The sequence below is a fragment of the Lissotriton vulgaris genome, chromosome 1_1, assembly GCF_964263255.1.
Source record: "Lissotriton vulgaris chromosome 1_1, aLisVul1.2, whole genome shotgun sequence".
In the NCBI taxonomy this organism is placed as follows: Eukaryota; Metazoa; Chordata; class Amphibia; order Caudata; family Salamandridae; genus Lissotriton; species Lissotriton vulgaris.
The window spans coordinates 1,846,288,734-1,846,310,887 of NC_141685.1; the positions used below are offsets into that span (position 1 = coordinate 1,846,288,734).

General features: G+C 47.5%; 1 protein-coding gene across 1 annotated transcript in view; it reads left to right on the forward strand.

Annotated features, from left to right (window-relative positions):
• Window positions 1-22,154, forward strand: part of IFRD1 (interferon related developmental regulator 1) — a 95,672-nt gene that overhangs the window by 49,155 nt on the left and 24,363 nt on the right. Inside the window, exons 10-11 of the mRNA XM_086919313.1 lie at window positions 9,274-9,402; window positions 14,391-14,486. Of these exons, the coding sequence (XP_086775439.1) occupies window positions 9,274-9,402; window positions 14,391-14,486 (225 nt within the window). The remainder of the gene's footprint in view (window positions 1-9,273; window positions 9,403-14,390; window positions 14,487-22,154) is intronic.

Genomic DNA, 22,154 nt, shown 5'->3' on the forward strand with positions numbered 1-22,154 from the left:
TCTTTAGGGGAGGAGAGTGAGATGGTACAAGCAGTAAAATATTGTTGCTTAGCTCTTATTATCTCCGCCTTACAGCCCCTCAATAAGGTTTTGTGGACTTCTTTTTCCCTCAGGTCCCAGCTGGCCAACCAGACGCTCCTGCCTCCTGACTCCCTGCCTGAGAAGTCTTAAAGACTCTGAGACCCAGGGGGGCGATAAATAAGGACACCAGTAAATGGAAGCTCAAAAGAGCCTTTCAAGGAGAAGTGTAAAACTTGTACATCATCCTTAGGGTCAGAAAGCGGAGTAGTGTGGCATAGGATGCTATCCCTATGTAGGATACCTAGACCTCCTCCTGTGCGACCTGTCCTATCCAGCCTGGCGAAGAAGTAACCTTCCGGAACTGCTTCAACCAGGTCTGGACCCGAGGAATCTTTTGCCCAAGTTTCTGTAACGAACACCCAAGAGGGTTTCCTATCCAGGACAAAGTCCTTAAAAGCAACATTATGTTTAATTAAGGAGCGAGCATTCATGAGGAAGCCACTCTCCCTTATGACACGCCCTACCCCTTTACAGGTCGATCCCACCTGATCAGAGGTCTGAGTAGAACTGGGGACCCCATGGCCCTCCATAAAGCAGCCACAGCGGGGATGGGTTAGAAGAACCTCGGGGGCAAGGCTATGATGACAGGGAAGACCAGAAGGCTTAAGCATTATTAGAATAGATGGATCCAAATGATCCATCTATTCTTCCAGGCTCACCTGACACGTGGGAGGATTATAACACCCCAGACGTCCCAAATGTCCTTCAGGACGACATATACCCCTCCAGGCCTTCCCCACCAGAAGACACTATGGGTTTCAATCAGTTGATACACTGAGCTGCGCAGTATCATGTGGTAGACATGCATACAGACCCTGTAGAAGAAGACTTCCTAATGGATACCTTTGATAATGCACAAAGGTCTTTATCCATTTTACCCATGTTTAAAGGAGTGATTAAGCATGCTCCTGAAGTCTTCAAAGACCCAGTTAGAACTCGGGTCATTAACCCACGAATAGAGAAGAAATATAAAGCTGCCCCTTCAGACCCAGCATATATTAAAGGCCCAGTGCCACTAGACTCGCTTGTGGTTTCCAATGCACGCAAAAGATCAAATTCACAAACATCAGGTGAAGCTCCCCCACCAGAGAAAGAGTCTAAGCTACTTGACACAGGGAAAAGAACTGCGTCTCAAGCAGCTAACATGGCGTATTGCCAATACACAAGCATTATTGGCAAGATATGACTGGGCACATTGTGATTAATTAGAATCATTAATGCAACACCTCCCTGATAGATATGAAGACAGAGCAAATGAGCTTATCCAAGTAGGGAAAAATATTACAAGCACCTCTATTGTGCACTAGATGCAGCAGACACTGCTTCCGGAGTAGTTAATACCAGTGTTTTGTTGAGTAGACACGCATGGCTAAACATTTCAGGATTCAAACCTAAAGTGCTATACTTAATCAGCCCTTTGATGGGCAACACTTATTCAAACCTAATGTAGATGTATCCCTTGAAAAGATGAAAAAGGATACAGATACAGCCAAATCTAAAGGAGCCTTGCAGTCGCAGGCTCCCAAACGGTCATTTCACGCTCATCTTAGAGGTGCCATCAGGGGATACTCTTCAGACACACCCTCTACCTCCTATAAAGCCCTACACAATCCACCTACAGTAGGGGCTACCAACGGGGTGGATACAGAGGTAACAACAATAAGGGCAGAGGTAAGAACAACTCCCACTCTGCCTCCACCCCTGCCCAATGACTTTCCTCCCCTTCCGCCGCCTCATTCTACTCCTGTCGGGGGAAGACTACAAAAAATACCTACCAGCCTGGGAAAACATCACATCAGACAGGTGGGTGCTACAAGTAATTCAGTCAGGTTACTGTCTCGAACTAACATCTACCCCCCCCAAACATACCACCCAGACAGCGTCTAATGTCACAAGAACATCTGATACTGCTCAGACAGGAGGTCTATCCCTCCTGCAGAAAAATGCAATAGAAATAGTTCCAATGCTACAGCAAAACAAAGGAGTATACTCCCTGTATTAATCCCAAAGAAGGACGGATCTCTAAGGCCTCTAAGGCCTATCCTAGACCCCTACACCTGTATATGCAGTCAGACCACTTTCATATGGTCACACCAGCAGGTCCTTGCGCTCCTTTTACAAGACTTCCTTGTCACTCTGGATTTCAAGGACGCCTACTCCCACATTCCTATCCACACAGCGCACAGAAAATATCTCAGATTTGTACTAGACGGTCAGCACTACCAATTCAAAGTACTCCCATTCGGAGTCACATCAGCACCAAGGGTGTTTACCAAATGCCTAGCAGTAGTTGCAGCATACTAAGAAGACAGCATTAAAGGCTACCTGAGGCGTCTTGTTAAACGCTCTTTAAAAAGGGCATGGTATAATCATCGGGAATTTCTTCTGATTCCCCCTGCCCCTAAAAAATCTACACGAGTACCATGTGTCGAGGTGGTGGCATCTCTCGAAGACTTGATCAAGCAGAAAGTCGGTGGATGTTCTGCTGTGACAGACAGCCCGGCACACACACAGACAGCCCCCCACACACACAGACAGCCCCACACACACACAGACAGCCCGGCACACACACAGACAGCCCGGCACACACACAGACAGCCCGGCACACACACAGACAGCCCGGCACACACACAGACAGCCCGGCACACACACACAGACAGCCCGGCACACACACACAGACAGCCCGGCACACACACACAGACAGCCCGGCACACACACACAGACAGCCCGGCACACACACACAGACAGCCCGGCACACACACACAGACAGCCCGGCACACACACACAGACAGCCCGGCACACACACACAGACAGCCCGGCACACACACACAGACAGCCCGGCACACACACACAGACAGCCCCCCACACACACAGACAGCCCCACACACACACAGACAGCCCCACACACACACAGACAGCCCCACACACACACAGACAGCCCCACACACACACAGACAGCCCCACACACACACAGACAGCCCCACACACACACAGACAGCCCCACACACACACAGACAGCCCCACACACACACAGACAGCCCCACACACACACAGACAGCCCCACACACACACAGACAGCCCCACACACACACAGACAGCCCCACACACACACAGACAGCCCCACACACACACACCCACACACACACACACCCACACACACACAGACAGCCCCACACACACACACACAGCCCCACACAGCCAGCCCCACACAGCCAGCCCCACACAGACAGCCCCACAGACAGCCCCACACAGACAGCCCCACACAGACAGCCCCACACAGACAGCCCCACACAGACAGCCCCACAGACAGCCCCACACAGACAGCCCCACACACACACACAGACAGCCCCACACACACACACAGACAGCCCCACACACACACAGACAGCCCCACACAGACAGCCCCACACAGACAGCCCCACACAGACAGCCCCACACAGACAGCCCCACACAGACAGCCCCACACAGACAGCCCCACACAGACAGCCCCACACAGACAGCCCCACACAGACAGCCCCACACAGACAGCCCCACACAGACAGCCCCACAGACAGCCCCACACACAGCCCCACAGACAGCCCCACACACACACACCCCCACACACACAGACAGCCCCACACAGCCAGCCCCACAGACAGCCCCACAGACAGCCCCACACACACACACCCCCACACACACAGACAGCCCCACACAGCCAGCCCCACAGACAGCCCCACACAGCCAGCCCCACAGACAGCTCCACACAGCCAGCCCCACAGACAGCTCCACACAGCCAGCCCCACACAGCCAGCCCCACACAGCCAGCCCCACACAGCCAGCCCCACACAGCCAGCCCCACACAGCCAGCCCCACACAGCCCACCACACACAGACAGCCCACCACACACAGACAGCCCACCACACACAGACAGCCCACCACACACAGACAGCCCACCACACACAGACAGCCCACCACACACAGACAGCCCACCACACACAGACAGCCCACCACACACAGACAGCCCACCACACACAGACAGCCCCCCACACACAGACAGCCCACCACACACAGACAGCCCACCACACACAGACAGCCCCCCACACACAGACAGCCCACCACACACAGACAGCCCCCCACACACAGACAGCCCCCCACACACAGACAGCCCCCCACACACAGACAGCCCCCCACACACAGACAGCCCCCCACACACAGACAGCCCCCCACACACAGACAGCCCCCCACACACAGACAGCCCCCCACACACAGACAGCCCCCCACACACAGACAGCCCCCCACACACAGACAGCCCCCCACACACAGACAGCCCCCCACACACAGACAGCCCCCCACACACAGACAGCCCCCCACACACAGACAGCCCCCCACACACAGACAGCCCCCCACACACAGACAGCCCCCCACACACAGACAGCCCCCCACACACAGACAGCCCCCCACACACAGACAGCCCCCCACACACAGACAGCCCCCCACACACAGACAGCCCCCCACACACAGACAGCCCCCCACACACAGACAGCCCCCCACACACAGACAGCCCCCCACACACAGACAGCCCCCCACACACAGACAGCCCCCCACACACAGACAGCCCCCCACACACAGACAGCCCCCCACACACAGACAGCCCCCCACACACAGACAGCCCCCCACACACAGACAGCCCCCCACACACAGACAGCCCCCCACACACAGACAGCCCCCCACACACAGACAGCCCCCCACACACAGACAGCCCCCCACACACAGACAGCCCCCCACACACAGACAGCCCCCCACACACAGACAGCCCCCCACACACAGACAGCCCCCCACACACAGACAGCCCCCCACACACAGACAGCCCCCCACACACAGACAGCCCCCCACACACAGACAGCCCCCCACACACAGACAGCCCCCCACACACAGACAGCCCCCCACACACAGACAGCCCCCCACACACAGACAGCCCCCCACACACAGACAGCCCCCCACACACAGACAGCCCCCCACACACAGACAGCCCCCCACACACAGACAGCCCCCCACACACAGACAGCCCCCCACACACAGACAGCCCCCCACACACAGACAGCCCCCCACACACAGACAGCCCCCCACACACAGACAGCCCCCCACACACAGACAGCCCCCCACACACAGACAGCCCCCCACACACAGACAGCCCCCCACACACAGACAGCCCCCCACACACAGACAGCCCCCCACACACAGACAGCCCCCCACACACAGACAGCCCCCCCACACACAGACAGCCCCCCACACACAGACAGCCCCCCACACACAGACAGCCCCCCACACACAGACAGCCCCCCACACACAGACAGCCCCCCACACACAGACAGCCCCCCACACACAGACAGCCCCCCACACACAGACAGCCCCCCACACACAGACAGCCCCCCACACACAGACAGCCCCCCACACACAGACAGCCCCCCACACACAGACAGCCCCCCACACACAGACAGCCCCCCACACACAGACAGCCCCCCACACACAGACAGCCCCCCACACACAGACAGCCCCCCACACACAGACAGCCCCCCACACACAGACAGCCCCCCACACACAGACAGCCCCCCACACACAGACAGCCCCCCACACACAGACAGCCCCCCACACACAGACAGCCCCCCACACACAGACAGCCCCCCACACACAGACAGCCCCCCACACACAGACAGCCCCCCACACACAGACAGCCCCCCACACACAGACAGCCCCCCACACACAGACAGCCCCCCACACACAGACAGCCCCCCACACACAGACAGCCCCCCACACACAGACAGCCCCCCACACACAGACAGCCCCCCACACAGCCCCCCACACAGCCCCCCACACAGCCCCCCACACACAGACAGCCCCCCACACAGCCCCCCACACACAGACAGCCCCCCACACAGCCCCCCACACACAGACAGCCCCCCACACAGCCCCCCACACACAGACAGCCCCCCACACAGCCCCCCACACACAGCCCCCCACACACAGCCCCCCACACACAGCCCCCCACACACAGCCCCCCACACACAGCCCCCCACACACAGCCCCCCACACACAGCCCCCCACACACAGCCCCCCACACACAGCCCCCCACACACAGCCCCCCACACACAGCCCCCCACACACAGCCCCCCACACACAGCCCCCCACACACAGCCCCCCACACACAGCCCCCCACACACAGCCCCCCACACACAGCCCCCCACACACAGCCCCCCACACACAGCCCCCCACACACAGCCCCCCACACACAGACAGCCCCCCACACACAGACAGCCCCCCACACACAGACAGCCCCCCACACACAGACAGCCCCCCACACACAGACAGCCCCCCACACACAGACAGCCCCCCACACACAGACAGCCCCCCACACACAGACAGCCCCCCACACACAGACAGCCCCCCACACACAGACAGCCCCCCACACACAGACAGCCCCCCACACACAGACAGCCCCCCACACACAGACAGCCCCCCACACACAGACAGCCCCCCACACACAGACAGCCCCCCACACACAGACAGCCCCCCACACACAGACAGCCCCCCACACACAGACAGCCCCCCACACACAGACAGCCCCCCACACACAGACAGCCCCCCACACACAGACAGCCCCCCACACACAGACAGCCCCCCACACACAGACAGCCCCCCACACACAGACAGCCCCCCACACACAGACAGCCCCCCACACACAGACAGCCCCCCACACACAGACAGCCCCCCACACACAGACAGCCCCCCACACACAGACAGCCCCCCACACACAGACAGCCCCCCACACACAGACAGCCCCCCACACACAGACAGCCCCCCACACACAGACAGCCCCCCACACACAGACAGCCCCCCACACACAGACAGCCCCCCACACACAGACAGCCCCCCACACACAGACAGCCCCCCACACACAGACAGCCCCCCACACACAGACAGCCCCCCACACACAGACAGCCCCCCACACACAGACAGCCCCCCACACACAGACAGCCCCCCACACACAGACAGCCCCCCACACACAGACAGCCCCCCACACACAGACAGCCCCCCACACACAGACAGCCCCCCACACACAGACAGCCCCCCACACACAGACAGCCCCCCACACACAGACAGCCCCCCACACACAGACAGCCCCCCACACACAGACAGCCCCCCACACACAGACAGCCCCCCACACACAGACAGCCCCCCACACACAGACAGCCCCCCACACACAGACAGCCCCCCACACACAGACAGCCCCCCACCCACAGACAGCCCCCCACCCACAGACAGCCCCCCCCACACAGACAGCCCCCCCCACACAGACAGCCCCCCACCACAGACAGCCCCCCCCCCACAGACAGCCCCCCCCCACAGACAGCCCCCCCCCACAGACAGCCCCCCCCCCACAGACAGCCCCCCCCCACACAGACAGCCCCCCCCCACACAGACAGCCCCCCCCACACAGACAGCCCCCCCCACACAGACAGCCCCCCCCACACACAGACAGCCCCCCACACACAGACAGCCCCCCCCACACACAGACAGCCCCCCACACACACAGACAGCCCCCCACACACAGACAGCCCCCCACACACAGACAGCCCCCCACACACAGACAGCCCCCCACACACAGACAGCCCCCCACACACAGACAGCCCCCCACACACAGACAGCCCCCCACACACAGACAGCCCCCCACACACAGACAGCCCCCCACACACAGACAGCCCCCCACACACAGACAGCCCCCCACACACAGACAGCCCCCCACACACAGACAGCCCCACACAGCCCCACACACAGACAGCCCCACACAGCCCCACACACAGACAGCCCCACACAGCCCCACACACAGACAGCCCCACACACACACACACACACACACACAGACAGCCCCACACACACAGACAGCCCCACACACACAGACAGCCCCACACACACAGACAGCCCCACACACACAGACAGCCCCACACACACACACACACACACACACACAGACAGCCCCACACACACACACACACACACACAGACAGCCCCACACACACACACACACACACACAGACAGCCCCACACACACACACACACACACACAGACAGCCCCACACACACACACACACACACACACACACACACACACACACACACACACACCCCCACACACACACACACACACACACACACACCCCCACACACACACACACACACACAGCCCCACACACACACACACAGCCCCACACACACACACACACACACAGCCCCACACACACACACACACACACACACACACACACACACACACACACATTGTTAACACATCCATAATTAACTATTGTAACAATAGCAGTATGGCGCACTTTAATTTTAAACATATTCATTTAAAGGGCAGCATGCCACCATTGCTACAAAAATAAATACAAATTTGTTTGGCCTACAATTTTTAGACTTTTGTTGCAATTGGTGTTGCAATATTTAGCAATGCCAATAGCTCAAACTTAAATAATGCGAGACCTATTGCATTTTAAATGCTTGTTCTTGATAGAGATGAAAGGAAAGGGCAGAAAAGCCCCATAGGCTGCCATTATGTCTTTCGTTATTGTTGAGGCATATGACCAAATTAATAATGTTAATAGTTTGGATTCATAATGGGTTTTACCTGACTAGCATTGTAGAGGTCTGAGAATAGTACCTTCTCTGTTGGTCACCAAATCAGTTACAGTAATAAACCACTACTGTCAAGTCACAAATTACAGGCTGCGTTTTTTCAAAAGATTTGTTAATGTGCTTTTAAATCCGTTACTTTTGCTATGGATTAATAACACTGACAGGCTGCAAATACTACTTGGGTTGCGCATGTAACCACTTCAGCTACTTACTACGGAATGTATATCAAATTTTGAAATGTCAAATAGACATTACTCATTCATTCTGTAGCGTTGCCCTGTTGCGCTGTGCTTAATTGGACACACTCGGATTGCTCTGTAAAATCTTGGTATTAGGTGAAATGCTTGCATCCAAAAAACTGAGGTTGTATCGTCTAAAAAGTTTGAAAGCTCCTTGGAATTTTCAATTGGATTTGTAACAAAATGCCCACTGAAATGTGCCAATAACCATTCTAAATGTGCCGAGTTGTAATATGCGAATGAGAGTAATTTAGACTTTGATCCTATAAATGTTTTTGTACAGGAACGTGACTTCCCAACAGAGACAGTCAAATTTGGACCTGAACGAATGTACATAGACTGCTGGGAGAAAAAGCGCACCTATGACACTTTTAAGGAACTTCTGGGATCTGGCATGCAGTACCACCTGCAGGTGAGCTTCCGCTGAAATTTCAAATCGTTCCATGGGTATGACTTAGGCTAGAAGTGGCTTTTGAATGAACAGCCTAAACATTATTTCAGTACATCTTTTGATATATCATCGTGGGCATTTCTGGAACTGTTTCTATAAGTAGATTCCTTGTGTAGCAGTTAATACTTTATACCTTAAAGAGTCTAAAATAATCTTTAAATCAGTGCATTGTTTCTGTTCTGATAACTAAATCATGTTCCGTGAAGTTTAGCTGTTGCATACCTATTGAGCAACTGCTTTTAAGTACTATTCTTTGCACTTAACAGGAAATGTTTTTGATTTACAATGTAACTGTAGTATTTTCCAGATAGCATTAAAACCGGTCTTGAAGGTGGCAAATTAAGTTTTAGAGAAACGAGATGAGTGGTAAAGATGTTAAACAAAAACACTTATGGTGCCTATTAAAACTGCTTTTGCAAAAGTTAGATTAATCACACTATAAAATTTGCAGCATTACACCTTCATTACATTTATTTATTGAATAATTTAACATCAGTTCATTAAAACCCTATAAACAAGACAATTTAACATCTAGTTTAGCAAAAGGCTGTTAAATTATCCTGTAGCCATATGTTCTTAATATTGAACCGGTTAACATCTTTCTACTCTCTTGGTGTACAACGAGCTTAACTTCAATCAGTTTTAAATAAATGCTGTTCTATCTTCGCCTTCACCAGCATTTCCTGTAGCGCTTTGAAACTCCTCCGGGTGATATGTGCGCTGAACTCCAATAAAAAAATTATGACACACAATAAAACACTGACTGACCATGGTGGTTCTGTTCTCAATGCACTCTTTTTAGGGTTGCTCGTCTTCTTTCAGAAGCGCAGCTATGGCACGACTTTATACCTTGATGACTAAAATCTGTTAATCTGGCATTAATTTCTCAATGGAGTTTAGTTGCATTATTCAAAAAGTAAAACCCATGCAAGTAGACTAAATGGCAGTGTGTGGCAGCTGGGTGTGGGAAGTAATTAAGCATGGGGGTTGAATGTTGAGGGTATCAGCCTTTTTTGTACGGTTACTCCTGATGGTTTGCCTTTTTGGGAACTTGTATTTGGCTGTTATTGGGACTTTGTGCTATATGTAACTCCTATTCAGTGCACATAGCCTGTAAAATGGAATTTGTAAAACTGATTTCACTCATGTTTAGCTTTCCTGTAATGCCTTGGTATATGACAGAAATTATACCACTGGTGTGGAAGTTAAACGTCTGTGCCCACATATGACAAGTGGCTGCTTTGAAGACCGCTGGGCTGTGGGTGGGCTACAGTGCGACAGATCTGAATTTACTCATGGCAAAGGATGATGCTTTTGCCATGTATCTAAACCCATCCATGTATTTTAATTTACCAGTAAAGCATGCCTTGTAGGTTCACAAGGCATGTTGCCTAATACAGAAGTGCCACACTGTATATATAACAGTTTCACTCCAGGTTAGCCTAAAAGTTCTCAACTATCTTTAGGCTATATTCTCCATGAGCAGATGTAGGTAAGACTAAAATTATCCAATCACTATTTGGGGAAAATGCTAGCAAATTTTTTCCTTTGGTTTTCAAAATCTGAACAGTGATTTTTCTTCAACTTTAGTGAAAAACGTTATACATAAAATTGATTCTTTGCTGCCTAAGCTAGAACTGGCTTAGAACCAGCTTTGCCACTCATTTTGGCTCCAGGGGCCAATACAGATACCTTGCAAAAATTAATCACTCTGCCCTCCAGAGGACAATACCATGGCCTCCAGTTCCAGGAAGCAAGTGATGTCAGCAACAAACCACAGCCAGCTGGCAGTGGACAGGGATAGTTGGCAGAATAAATGGTAGCCTAGTGGCTACCTCGTTTGACTTGAAGATGCCAAATGGGGCTGATTCAGTTCTTTCTTATGAGCCATTCTAAATCCTTTGGCTCCAGCCCCAGTGAGTAGGTGAGTTGGGATCTGCTAGTACCTGTCCGCCAAACTTGTAATCGAGCTCCAAATCTGAAGGTTAAGTTTGACCAGAGCTACCTGCATTGTAGATCTGACCTTTGCTTCATGGTGGTCTACATGAAATCGCACCTGGGTTCAGGTCAACTGCAAACTGTTTTTTCTATTTTTCTTTACATTTCTAGACGTTTGCCTTAAAACATTAATTTTCTCCGATTTCCTAATCTTTTTGAGTTTTGCTTTTTTATAAATTTGTGATTTTTATTTTGTTCTTTCCTTAATTTGCTTGAATTTAACACAATTCTCTAAGGCTTGCCTGCTGCTTGTGCTATAGCTGCCAGGGTCTGCACACAAATTTGCTAAGAACTGTTTAGTCTAACCAGATTTGATTTTGGTGGTGAGGGCAGGGAGTGGGGGGAAAGTCAGTTGCCATCTATTTCCAAAGAAACTAAAATATCTGGTTGAGTGAGATTGGTAAAGCTTGCATGTTTCAAACTTCAAGCTAGAAAAAGTATTTTATTAGTGTGCTCACTGTATAGGAATATTCTAACAAACTGGAGGGAGCAGAGCTGCATTTATATAATAGGACCTCCCACATAGTGGGAATAACTGTAGATTTGGGTTGGAAAGTGTATTGTGCAATTACCAAGGACCATACTACCACTAACACAATAGGGCTCAGAATAAGTCTTAGAAAATTGTTTCCATGCTCAACCCTTGGTAACTTTGCTGTGAGCAGGCAGGCTTAACTTATGACAGGTATGTAAGCGTTGAAAAACACCAATTCAGTAAATAAGACACAATAACAATCTAACACCAATGTATACTAATAGGAAATATTTTTATCTGTAAAATAATATCAAAACGAAAATACTGTCGGGAAAACAAGCTATGAATTTTTAAGTATTAAACACTTTCCAGTACTTAAACAAATACTGCCACAGGACATTTGGTTGGCTCTGGGGGGACCATTTCACACTTGGCAACCTTTCTGGAGAATTTTCCCCCAGACGTGTAGCCTCCTCCAGCAGGCTGGATTCAGCGAGGAACTACTTCCTAAAGTTCCTCTTGCGGGTCTATAATGTCCAAAACACAATCCAAGATTCTGGAATCTCCAAGGTGGTCCTTGAAAGTTTAAGTTTCAGTTCCCACAATCCACTTGGACAAAACTCATACAAATCCACTGGTAGTACTCCAGGCTGAGGATTCTTTGTGGCGATGGTCCAGGTGAGCTCTGTTAACCTGTAGCTTGCAGGTAGTCCACTCTTTAGTAATTTTGAAGTACATTCGATCCATAGGGCTGTAGTTTTAGATAGTGCAGCAGGCACAGTCGGAGTGCAGAGCTTGGTTGGTTGAATCAAACTAAAGCATTGACCGTTTAGGTTCAAGCAGCAGATCTGAGAGGCACTGCCTTCTGATACTTATTCAGTGTTCTCTGGGGTCAAGCAGGAGGGCACTCCTGTCCAATGAGGTGCAGGGCAACCCCCCCCCCCCCCAAGCCTTACCACTTAAAAGTATGTTGGAATGTTCTCTCGAAGGCACTATTTCTCAAACTCAATATGTCAGAATTTTGAGCCGAGAGTTGGCTAAACACACCTCAAAAATGGCTATTCTCCATACTCCTCCTTACCCTTTGCATCAGCTCATTCCTTCCCTCCTTAAGCCTAGCATCTGACTAGGTTCAAAGGGGAGAGTTGTTAATGAAACTGTCTTCTGCCGGTCTCCTCCTGTTTGGGAGGGCAGGGGTCTGTTACTGTGTAACAGACCCCTCCCAAAAGAGCTGGCTAACCCCAGGGGCTCTATCACCTCATCAAAGGAGCCTGGCTAAGCCACTTAACTCTGACCAATCAGAACAGACCACTGAAAGGCCAACTTTTTGCTTATAGATAGTCCTATCTTATCGTCTGTACAATTTTGGAGAAATTTAACAATACTGTATTGTTGGATTTATCAATACCAATTTATGAAGTCCTTAAATGACATTTTTATGATTCTCCTAGCGAGTATTATTAGTTAATAACTTGCCCCAGTATTGGAACGTTCATAGATTCCCATGCTTTGTATCATTTGTCTGAATGGGAGCGGCTCCCAATCCGAAGACGGGGAAATGATACAAAGCATGGGATTCTATGAAAGTTACCAATACTGGGGAACCAAAGTTACAGGTACGTAACTTGTTTTCTTCTTGCCATGTTAACCCATGTGGCAGGGGATTTACAATGGGGTAAAATGACTTTGGCATTTTTTTCAACACCAGTGCCAATAAAACATTTTATAAGAACCCTGCCTACATCTACTTGGACCACCAAGATCACCTAGGGGATACTTTAGGGGTTCTGAATATGTAAAAATATTGCAGATCCTCCCTCCACAGTGCCCCTACACAAACATCTATTTTGTGAAGCACTTTATCACAATGTGACGCCCTGGAGGTACCTAAAATGCCCAAACATTGTAGCTTATCCATTTTTAAGTGCCCCAAACACCAAAGTAGTTTGGCACAGTTTGCATTTTAAAAGCAGTCCAGCTACACAGGAATGCTTTTAAACACATGCAAGTGCAGAAAGGGCTGCTGGCCTTCAACTGCCATGCCCTATTATATACTTAAGACTTAAAGGTATTTTCAATCCCCCTGCCATATTATGTTCTCTGGCCTTATAGGTGAAATCATACCAATCACAGGGGTACTCTAACCCATAGTGTACACTAGTGCATGTGTGCGTTTTCCCATTTGTTGGTGTGTCTTTCAGCATAGCAACAACCCTGGGCCTGGTTAGGCAGAGACCAGGCAGGGTCAGTCAGTCCGTTACACCAGTACCAGTCAGCAAAAAGTTGGGGGGTGCCCAGGGCACAGGATGACCTTGCAACAATTTGTTATATAGTTTTGTATTAAATTGAATTATGTAGTCCGTCTGATGTGCCTTTGGGTTCAATCGAATTAGCTGTGGTTAGTGGTCATTTGTAGATCTGGAAATGAGAACTGCTTCACTTATTGAGATTAGTAATGCACGTTTTACCTCCACAGGCCAATGAGTTTCTTCGAAATGTTTTTGAACTTGGATCTCCAGTGATGCTTGATGCTGCAACTTTAAAAACCATGAAAATTCCGCGTTTTGAAAGGGTATGCGTTTTAGCTATTTTACTCCTATAATAGTTTATATGAATTTGTACTCATTTAAACTTCTACCGCTGTCTGTTGTATTGACGGTCATTCCTTTTATCAGCCGTAGTTTCCAATCAGATTGTAATAGTTTACTTAGTTTGTGCACTTCGGATCTCTATTTAACAGCCTAAATGATTAGATGTTCAAAATTTTAGTTAAAAAATATAGTTCTGAAAATGTGGGATTTAAACTTGCTATTTAAATGTGAAGAATTTTCAAACTACTCTTAAACTGACTAAATATTTTCCAGTTAACTCTTAAAGCGCTACTATGTAGTGATCTACCCAAGCAAGAAACAAAACTCCCATAACCGACTTCTCTACTCACATCAGTATAGAAAAAGCAAGAGGAGAGAAGTGTATTTTTGCATCCTATAAGACGAGGGCACGCGTTGCTTGTTAGCCTCCTTAAGCCTGTGTCGGAAAATATGCAATAAATAACTACAATATTTGGGAATGTAGAAAATTCTGGTGGCCGAATATGTACATGGCTCAACTTTAAGGTATGTGAAGTTATGTAACCGCTCGGGATAGTTTGCCCTCAGATGTACCCTCCAAACTTGGTGAGATATATAGCAGTCTAGATATTTTATTAGATTCTCTCCACTGGAATGAGTACTCCCATTTTATCTACGAGCTTGAGTTGTGATATTTAGTACCTCTGACTCATTCTTTTTTTAAGTTCAAGTTTATTGAAACCGAGCATGAAAACATATGGAAGTATTACATCGAAGATAAATGAATATATAAAAAATCATAACAATATAATACATAAGTGTAATGGAACGGAATCAATAAACACTTGGCTCTAAATCAGGAAGTAAAAAGAGAAAAGGGGAGGAAACGAAATCACATAGTGAAGTAAAATAACAGAAGCATGTATAAATGTAAGATTGTATGCAATAAATAAAGCAATAGTAGAAATATCATGAAGAAAAAATATTTTAGGGGGTAAGATGAACAGAAAACTTATGTAAAAAAGACAACAGATTCAAGGTGGTTTACGGACTTCATCAGAAGAGGTGGGACTGGTACTAATGATCGGAGGGCAGGTGGGGGATATCGAGGATAAATAAGTTGTAAGTGGAATCCAAAGCAGATCTCTCTTAATGGTGAGGGAAATAGGGGTAACCTAATTGGTGTCTAGTCTGTGATTTAAGCAAATAGCATTCCACCAGGCAGAGTAATTAAGTTTTGAGAAATCTTTCCATTTGGAGGTAATCAAGTGGAAGGCTACAGCAATAAAAAGGTCTAGTAATTTATAATGAGGGAGATTGTGGCAAATCCGGAGAAAGGGAACCAAGTAAGACATTGGAGGGGGAAAAAGGGAGCTGAAGGTGGAAGATATTTATACGTGACTAAATAGGACGCCAAAAGGAGTCAATAGATGGAGAGTGGAAAAGCATATGGAGTAAGTCAGCAGAAGGGGAGGAACAAGACCAGCAGTTAGAAGAGAGATCGGGAGAGAAGGAAGCTAATTTAGCTGGGGAAAGTAATAACCTCTGATAAATAAAATAGTCTGAGTAGTGTTGGCTGCACGTGAAGTTTTGTGAATTGAGCCACAGCTTATCCCATAAAGAAACTGGCCATGAGACTGATAAATCTTGCTCCCAAGCCAATTCAGCTTTTGTTTTAAGTCGTTCAGAGGGGGTTAATAAACTAGAGTAAATGCAAGAGGCCGAGGGAGAGGAAAGCAACAGCAGAGAAAGACGCGAATAAAGGGGAGGATAATCAAGAGGGGGGAGAGAATGAAGATATTGAAGGAGAGCAGGAAGTATAAGATCATATTGTTTCTTAGAGCTATTGGGAAGAAGAAATTGAGACTGGAGATCAGCAAAAGGAAAGGGGAACTTTATCCAGGAGGAGTTGGGAGATCCACATTAAACCCTTCGACCTCCAGGACTTCCAGAAAAAAAGAGCGATTTTTAATTCGGAGTGACTTATTGTGCCAAATGGATTGTTGGGATAAAGACCAGGAGGGATATGTAGAGGAGATGAAAGGAGTCAAGAGGTGACGGGAGTGAGAAATGACAGGAGAATGCAGAGAAGAGACGTTAGCAGAAAAAGCTAGAACCTCAGAAATCAAAAGGTGAAATAAGAAAAAAGTTTCCATGGACAACCAGATCGGAGGGTAAGTAGGAGTCTCCGTAGAGCAAACGAGAAGCTTGTTTAAGGATAAATGAATAATGGTAGGAATTAAAATCAGGAAATGTAAGACCTCCAAGAGATTTGTCTTTTTTAAGGAAAGACAGAGCAATCCGTGGAGGTTTATTCTTCCAAAGAAACTTTGAAAGAATCGAGTCTAGTTTTTTTTAAATAATATCCAGGTATTCGGATTGGTATCATTGAAAGAGAAAATAAAATGATAGGTGCTAACATCATTTTAATTGAATCCAGTCTTCCCCACCAAGAAAGTAAGAGGATGCCATTTAGTAATAGAATCAGATAATTTTCTAAGGATATATTCAAAATTGGCTTTTAAAGTGTTCGGGATAGAAGGGGAAAACCATAATCCTAAATATTTAATTTTAGTAGAGTTAAAGGAAAAACCAGTTTGGTGAAAAGAATGACGAAGCATCAGACATTAAGAGGCAAGACTTCACATTTATCACGATTAAGGCGATAACCGGAAACTAATGAAAAAGCATCAACTTGACGCAGAAAAGAGGGTATGGTGGAATCAGGGTTGGAACAATAAAAAAAGAATATCGTCCGCATAGACTGATAATTTGACTTGATTGGGACCTGGGTTATAATCAGTGATTTGAGCGTCCTGTCGCATTTTTGTCAGAAAGGGTTCTAGTGCTACAATAAATAAGGGTGAAAGAGGACAACCCGGTCGAACACCCCTGGAGAGGGAGAAATAATCAGAAATGTTGTCATTGGCAAAGATGGAAGCTCTAGGACCAGAATACAAAAGGGAAATGAGGGATTTCAATTTAGGGGGAAAGCCAATCCAATTAAGGGCACAAAACAAAGTCCCAACTAATTCTATCAAATGCCGCCTTGGCATCTAAGGCTATGGCCGCTAGTGGATATTGTAAGGAGGAGGCTCTGCTAAGAACGTTAAAGAAAACGCTTGAGTTATCGGAGGACAAGCGACCATTGATGAAGCCAGATTGTTCAGGGCCAACACGTTCAGGTAAAATGGGGTCAATACGTTGAGCGAGCAACTTGGCGAAGATCTTATTATTCGTATGGACAAGGGAGATGGGGCGGTAGTTTTTACAAAACGCGGGGTCCTTGTTGTCTTTGGGGATTAAGCAAATCATTGCTTCCTGAAAAGTGCCATGTGAAGAACTATTAGTAATAAAATGATTAAAAAGTGAAAGCATGTGAGGAAGGAGAAATTTAGAAAAGTGATTATAAAACTCAATAGTGAAGCCATCCGGACCTGTGGCCTTACCTCGTCTGAGGACCGAAACTGCATGAGAAATTTCTGATAGTTATATCCGAATCAAGTGAGGTAAAATCAATATGGGATGAGGGAGGAGAAGCGAGTGATTGAAAATAAGAGGACAGGTCAGAAGGAAGAGGGACGGATTCAGGAGTATAAATTTGCTTATAAAAAGAAACAAATTCCTGTAAGATATCAGCGTCTTTGAAATGGGAAACACCAGCTGAGTCTGTTATCGATGCGATTAGAGTTCTATCCTTGTGAGTCTTCAAATAATTAGCGTTTTCCCATTTTATTTTGACCCCCATAATAGCGAGCACTACTTTTCAAATAAATAGGAGGCTGCAGCGTCAGTAGAGGATTTATTGAAGGCAACTTTGGCTGTGATAAGGTCTTTCAAAGAAGATTCAGAAGGCGAATTATAGTAGGAGTACTCTAATTTTTTAATCTTGGCAAGAAGAGAAGATTATTGCTCAAAACCTTTTTTCTTTTGAGAAACCTAATTTATTATAAAACCCCTAGCGGTAGCTTTAAATGAATCCCAAATCATAATTGGAGAAGAGACCGGAGTAGTGTTAGTAGAGAAAAAGTCAGTAACGAAAGAGCTGAATTGGTCAGAAAATTTGGAGTCAGCCAGAAGGGAGTTATCAAAGCGCCATCTACCAGAGGAGGGAGAAAAGGGGATCAGGTCAAAATCAACAATAACGGGGGCGTGATCAGAAATCAGGATGGAGCCAATCTCAGAGGAAAGAGCACATTGGGTGAGGGATTTACTAAGAAAGAAGTAATCAATACGGGATTGTGCCTTATGGGGAGGAGAGAAATAACTGTATTCTCGGAGGTCCGGATGGCAAAGCCTCCAGATATCCGTTAGAGATTTACGTTGTATGGTAGAGGTAAATTGAGTGTGCATCTTGGACCTAATGAAAGTAACTGGAGAGTGCCTGTCAAGGAAGGGATCATGAACTTGATTACAATCACCACCAAAAAATGATATAGTTGTCATCAAGAGAAACTAATTTGTCCGAAATAAGAGGCCAGAAGGTAGTCAACAGATACTGGTGTATAAACATTGAAAATAGTAATAGGTATATTATCAACTGACAATTTTAAGATCACCCAGCGGCCATCAGTCAGTCTCGTTATAAATAACAAACATTAAATTTTTGTGAATTAATATAACAACATTGTTCTTTTTCCCTAAAGCTGGGGAGGAGAAAACATGACCCACCCAAAGTAGTTTTTATTTAGAAGCTTCAGCATCATTAAGATGGGTCTCTTGTAACATAGCAATGTCAGAGTTTAATCTAGCCAAATTAGATAACACTCGTTGTCTTTTAATAGGACTATTCAAACCTTTAACGTTCCATGAGGTAACTCTGAATGTAACACAGTAAGAATATACATTTTATACACAAAGCATACAATGCATGAAACATGAATGAAATGATATCTTGGAGCAATTGAAAGAAGCAAATTAGAATTTTGAGAAAAAATAGAAAGTATGAAAGAAAAGGATGTCCGAGATAAGAAGAAAAGTGTGTGAAAAGGGGGAAGATGAAGAAAGAAAAGGATGAGAGCAAAAAAGGGAGAGAGGAGATAAAGAAGAGAAAGGAAAGTCGAAAGAGTAAAAGAAAGAGAAAAAGGGCAAGTTCAGGAGTCAGCAAAGAGAACAATAAGAGAAGAATACAAGTGGACAACAAAAAGTGAAATTGAACTGACAACATACCTTACGGGAGGAGAATTCAAGGAGATGAGGGAAGGGAAGGAACCAGACGGGGCGAACAAAATGACCGGGGCCAAGCAGAACGAGGGGCCGGGTAACATCACTTCAAGAGGAGGAAAGAACTATGGGAAGAAAAACACAATAAACATACATAAAAACATGAATATATAGACGAATCACAATAAAGACGACATGGGGGTAAAAAAACACATTATGAAGGAAAAAACGAATAATTAGCCAGCATTTGAAGAGGAGGCATCCATCTGGTCATTGTGATGAGTTTATGAAACTCTGAAGGCGAAGCGGGTCCTCATAAGTCGTCGTCCTGTTATAGGTGACTCTGAAGAGGCAGGGATGAAAAAGTCCATATCGAGCGCCCATGGCGCGAAGCGCAGGTCTCATATTGAGGAAAGCCTTCCGTCTGCTCGCTGTAGCTTTAGCATAGTCCTGGGCGACAAACAAGGTAGAACCAGACCAGGTAACACGCTGAGAAGACCTGGCAGCAGAGAAAACTTTTAATAAGTCTGTACTCTAAGAAATAGAGGATTACCCCACGTGGTTTCTGTGAGGGAGAAGCAGATGAAGGTCGACCCAATCTGTGCGCTCTTTGGATGTTCAGCACAGTGCCCTCCGGCATATGTAGAACTTTAGGAATGAAAGACTTGAAAAACGTTAGGGGGTCGGACCCCTCCTGTCCTTCAGCAAGACCGTAAATACGGAGGTTATTGCGTCTATTACGATTTTCAAGCTCCTCGACCTGATGCTGAAGAGTGGACACTTGAGATTGTAGAGGAGAAAGCTTGTCACAAGTTGCAGTAATGGATGAGATAGATTGCTCGACTGCAGTGACTCTAGTATTCAATTGTGTCCAAGTGTCTGTGAGGACTTGAAGTTTTGTATTTGTTTCTTCCATAAAAGGGCGTAATGCCCTAATCTCTTCTAATAAGATCTCCAATGAAAACAGGTGACGATGGTTTAGGCGGAGATGGTGGATTCTGCTTAAGACGTTTAGTCGGGGATTTTCCTGAAGACGCCGAAGCGGGGTCGGAAGCCGCCATATCGTCTGCTGGAGGAGACGTAGAAGAGTCTTTTAGATGAGAGAATTCCGTAAAGACCTTCGAATTCTTAATGAAGATGCGCTTAATAGAAGGTTTCGAAGGAATAGTGCCTTTAGTTCTTCCCATAAAGAAAGGTAATAAAAGAGCGAGGCCAAAAAGATCGTGAATTCAAAATGGCCGCCGCAATTAAGTCGGTCAGAAAGGCACTGAGAAAAAATCCGGAAACATTCAAGGAAAAAGAAACTAGACTATATCCATGATGAAATAGACAACCAGAAAAAATAAAAAGCGTAGGAGCAAAAGTACCATAGTCCTTCAGAGGTGAATCCAAACCGCCGAGTCCGCGCTGGAGAAAAAACAAAATGGCGGTCGCGGAGCAGCGACAATGACCAAAAAGATTCACATAGTCTATAAAGTTAGTTTTTCACATCCAAAAAAGACCGCAGTAGTCCAAAGAGGAGGATAGAATGTTCCGACAACCTCACATTGCGGTTTCGGCGCTGAAACAGCACAGGAAGATAGTAGTCGCTCGAAGTCCCTGAGGAGCTTCACCCAGGCACCGCCAATCCCGTCGGGCACCAAGTCACGCCCCACCTCTGACTCATTCTGATCTCCAATGGTTCGTGTAATAGGTCACGTAGGGACATGTTTGGGTGTGCTAAAGACAGTAAGATGTCTGCGAATATCGCAAGTTTGAAGGGGTCCAGTGAAAATCTTGCTTGCCATTGTTGAGTTGGAGCCCAGTGATTCTCAAAGTACGTCCCGGCGGCCGCTTGCAACCCTCTTGACCTTTTCATGCGCACCCCCGTTACCTCCCCCGCATCCCCCCTCGCGACCCCCTCCCCTTGTGAACAGCAGCAAGGGCTGCTCTTTACTTACTGAGCACTAATAGAAAGATATGTTAAACAGGCAAGCATTATTTGCAAATTGACTGGCATTATGAAGTAACTAAGTTGGTGTCCTGCACCACTTAATTTTAGGAACACCTTTATTTTTAAAGATCTCTTGCAACAAACGTGTAAAAATAGGATTACGTTTCTTCAATATTCAAATAAGTGTATTTTATTAACATGCTGAAGTGTTTTACGTTTTTTGAGTGATCGTTTTGAAACCTGAATTTAGAAACATTCATGCTAACCCTCCCCGGCAACAATGCAATTAGTGAACTAAGAGGCAAGTCAGTTGTCATGTACACCTTTTGGGTGGCCTAGGTTGCTCATATATGTGCACAACATTATAATCAAACAGGAGGCGGTTTTGTGCAGTGCACAATCTGAGCTTATGTATTAATGGGGGGGTCCTCTTTTATGCCAAGGAGGCAAAGTAAAAAATTGACACTGATCACATAGTTTGGTCAAGGGGAAAGCCGGGAATGATCTCAGGTTTTCCGGTATCACATTGTGCATTTCAGCCACTAAATGTACATGCTTTGCTTCCCTACGACCA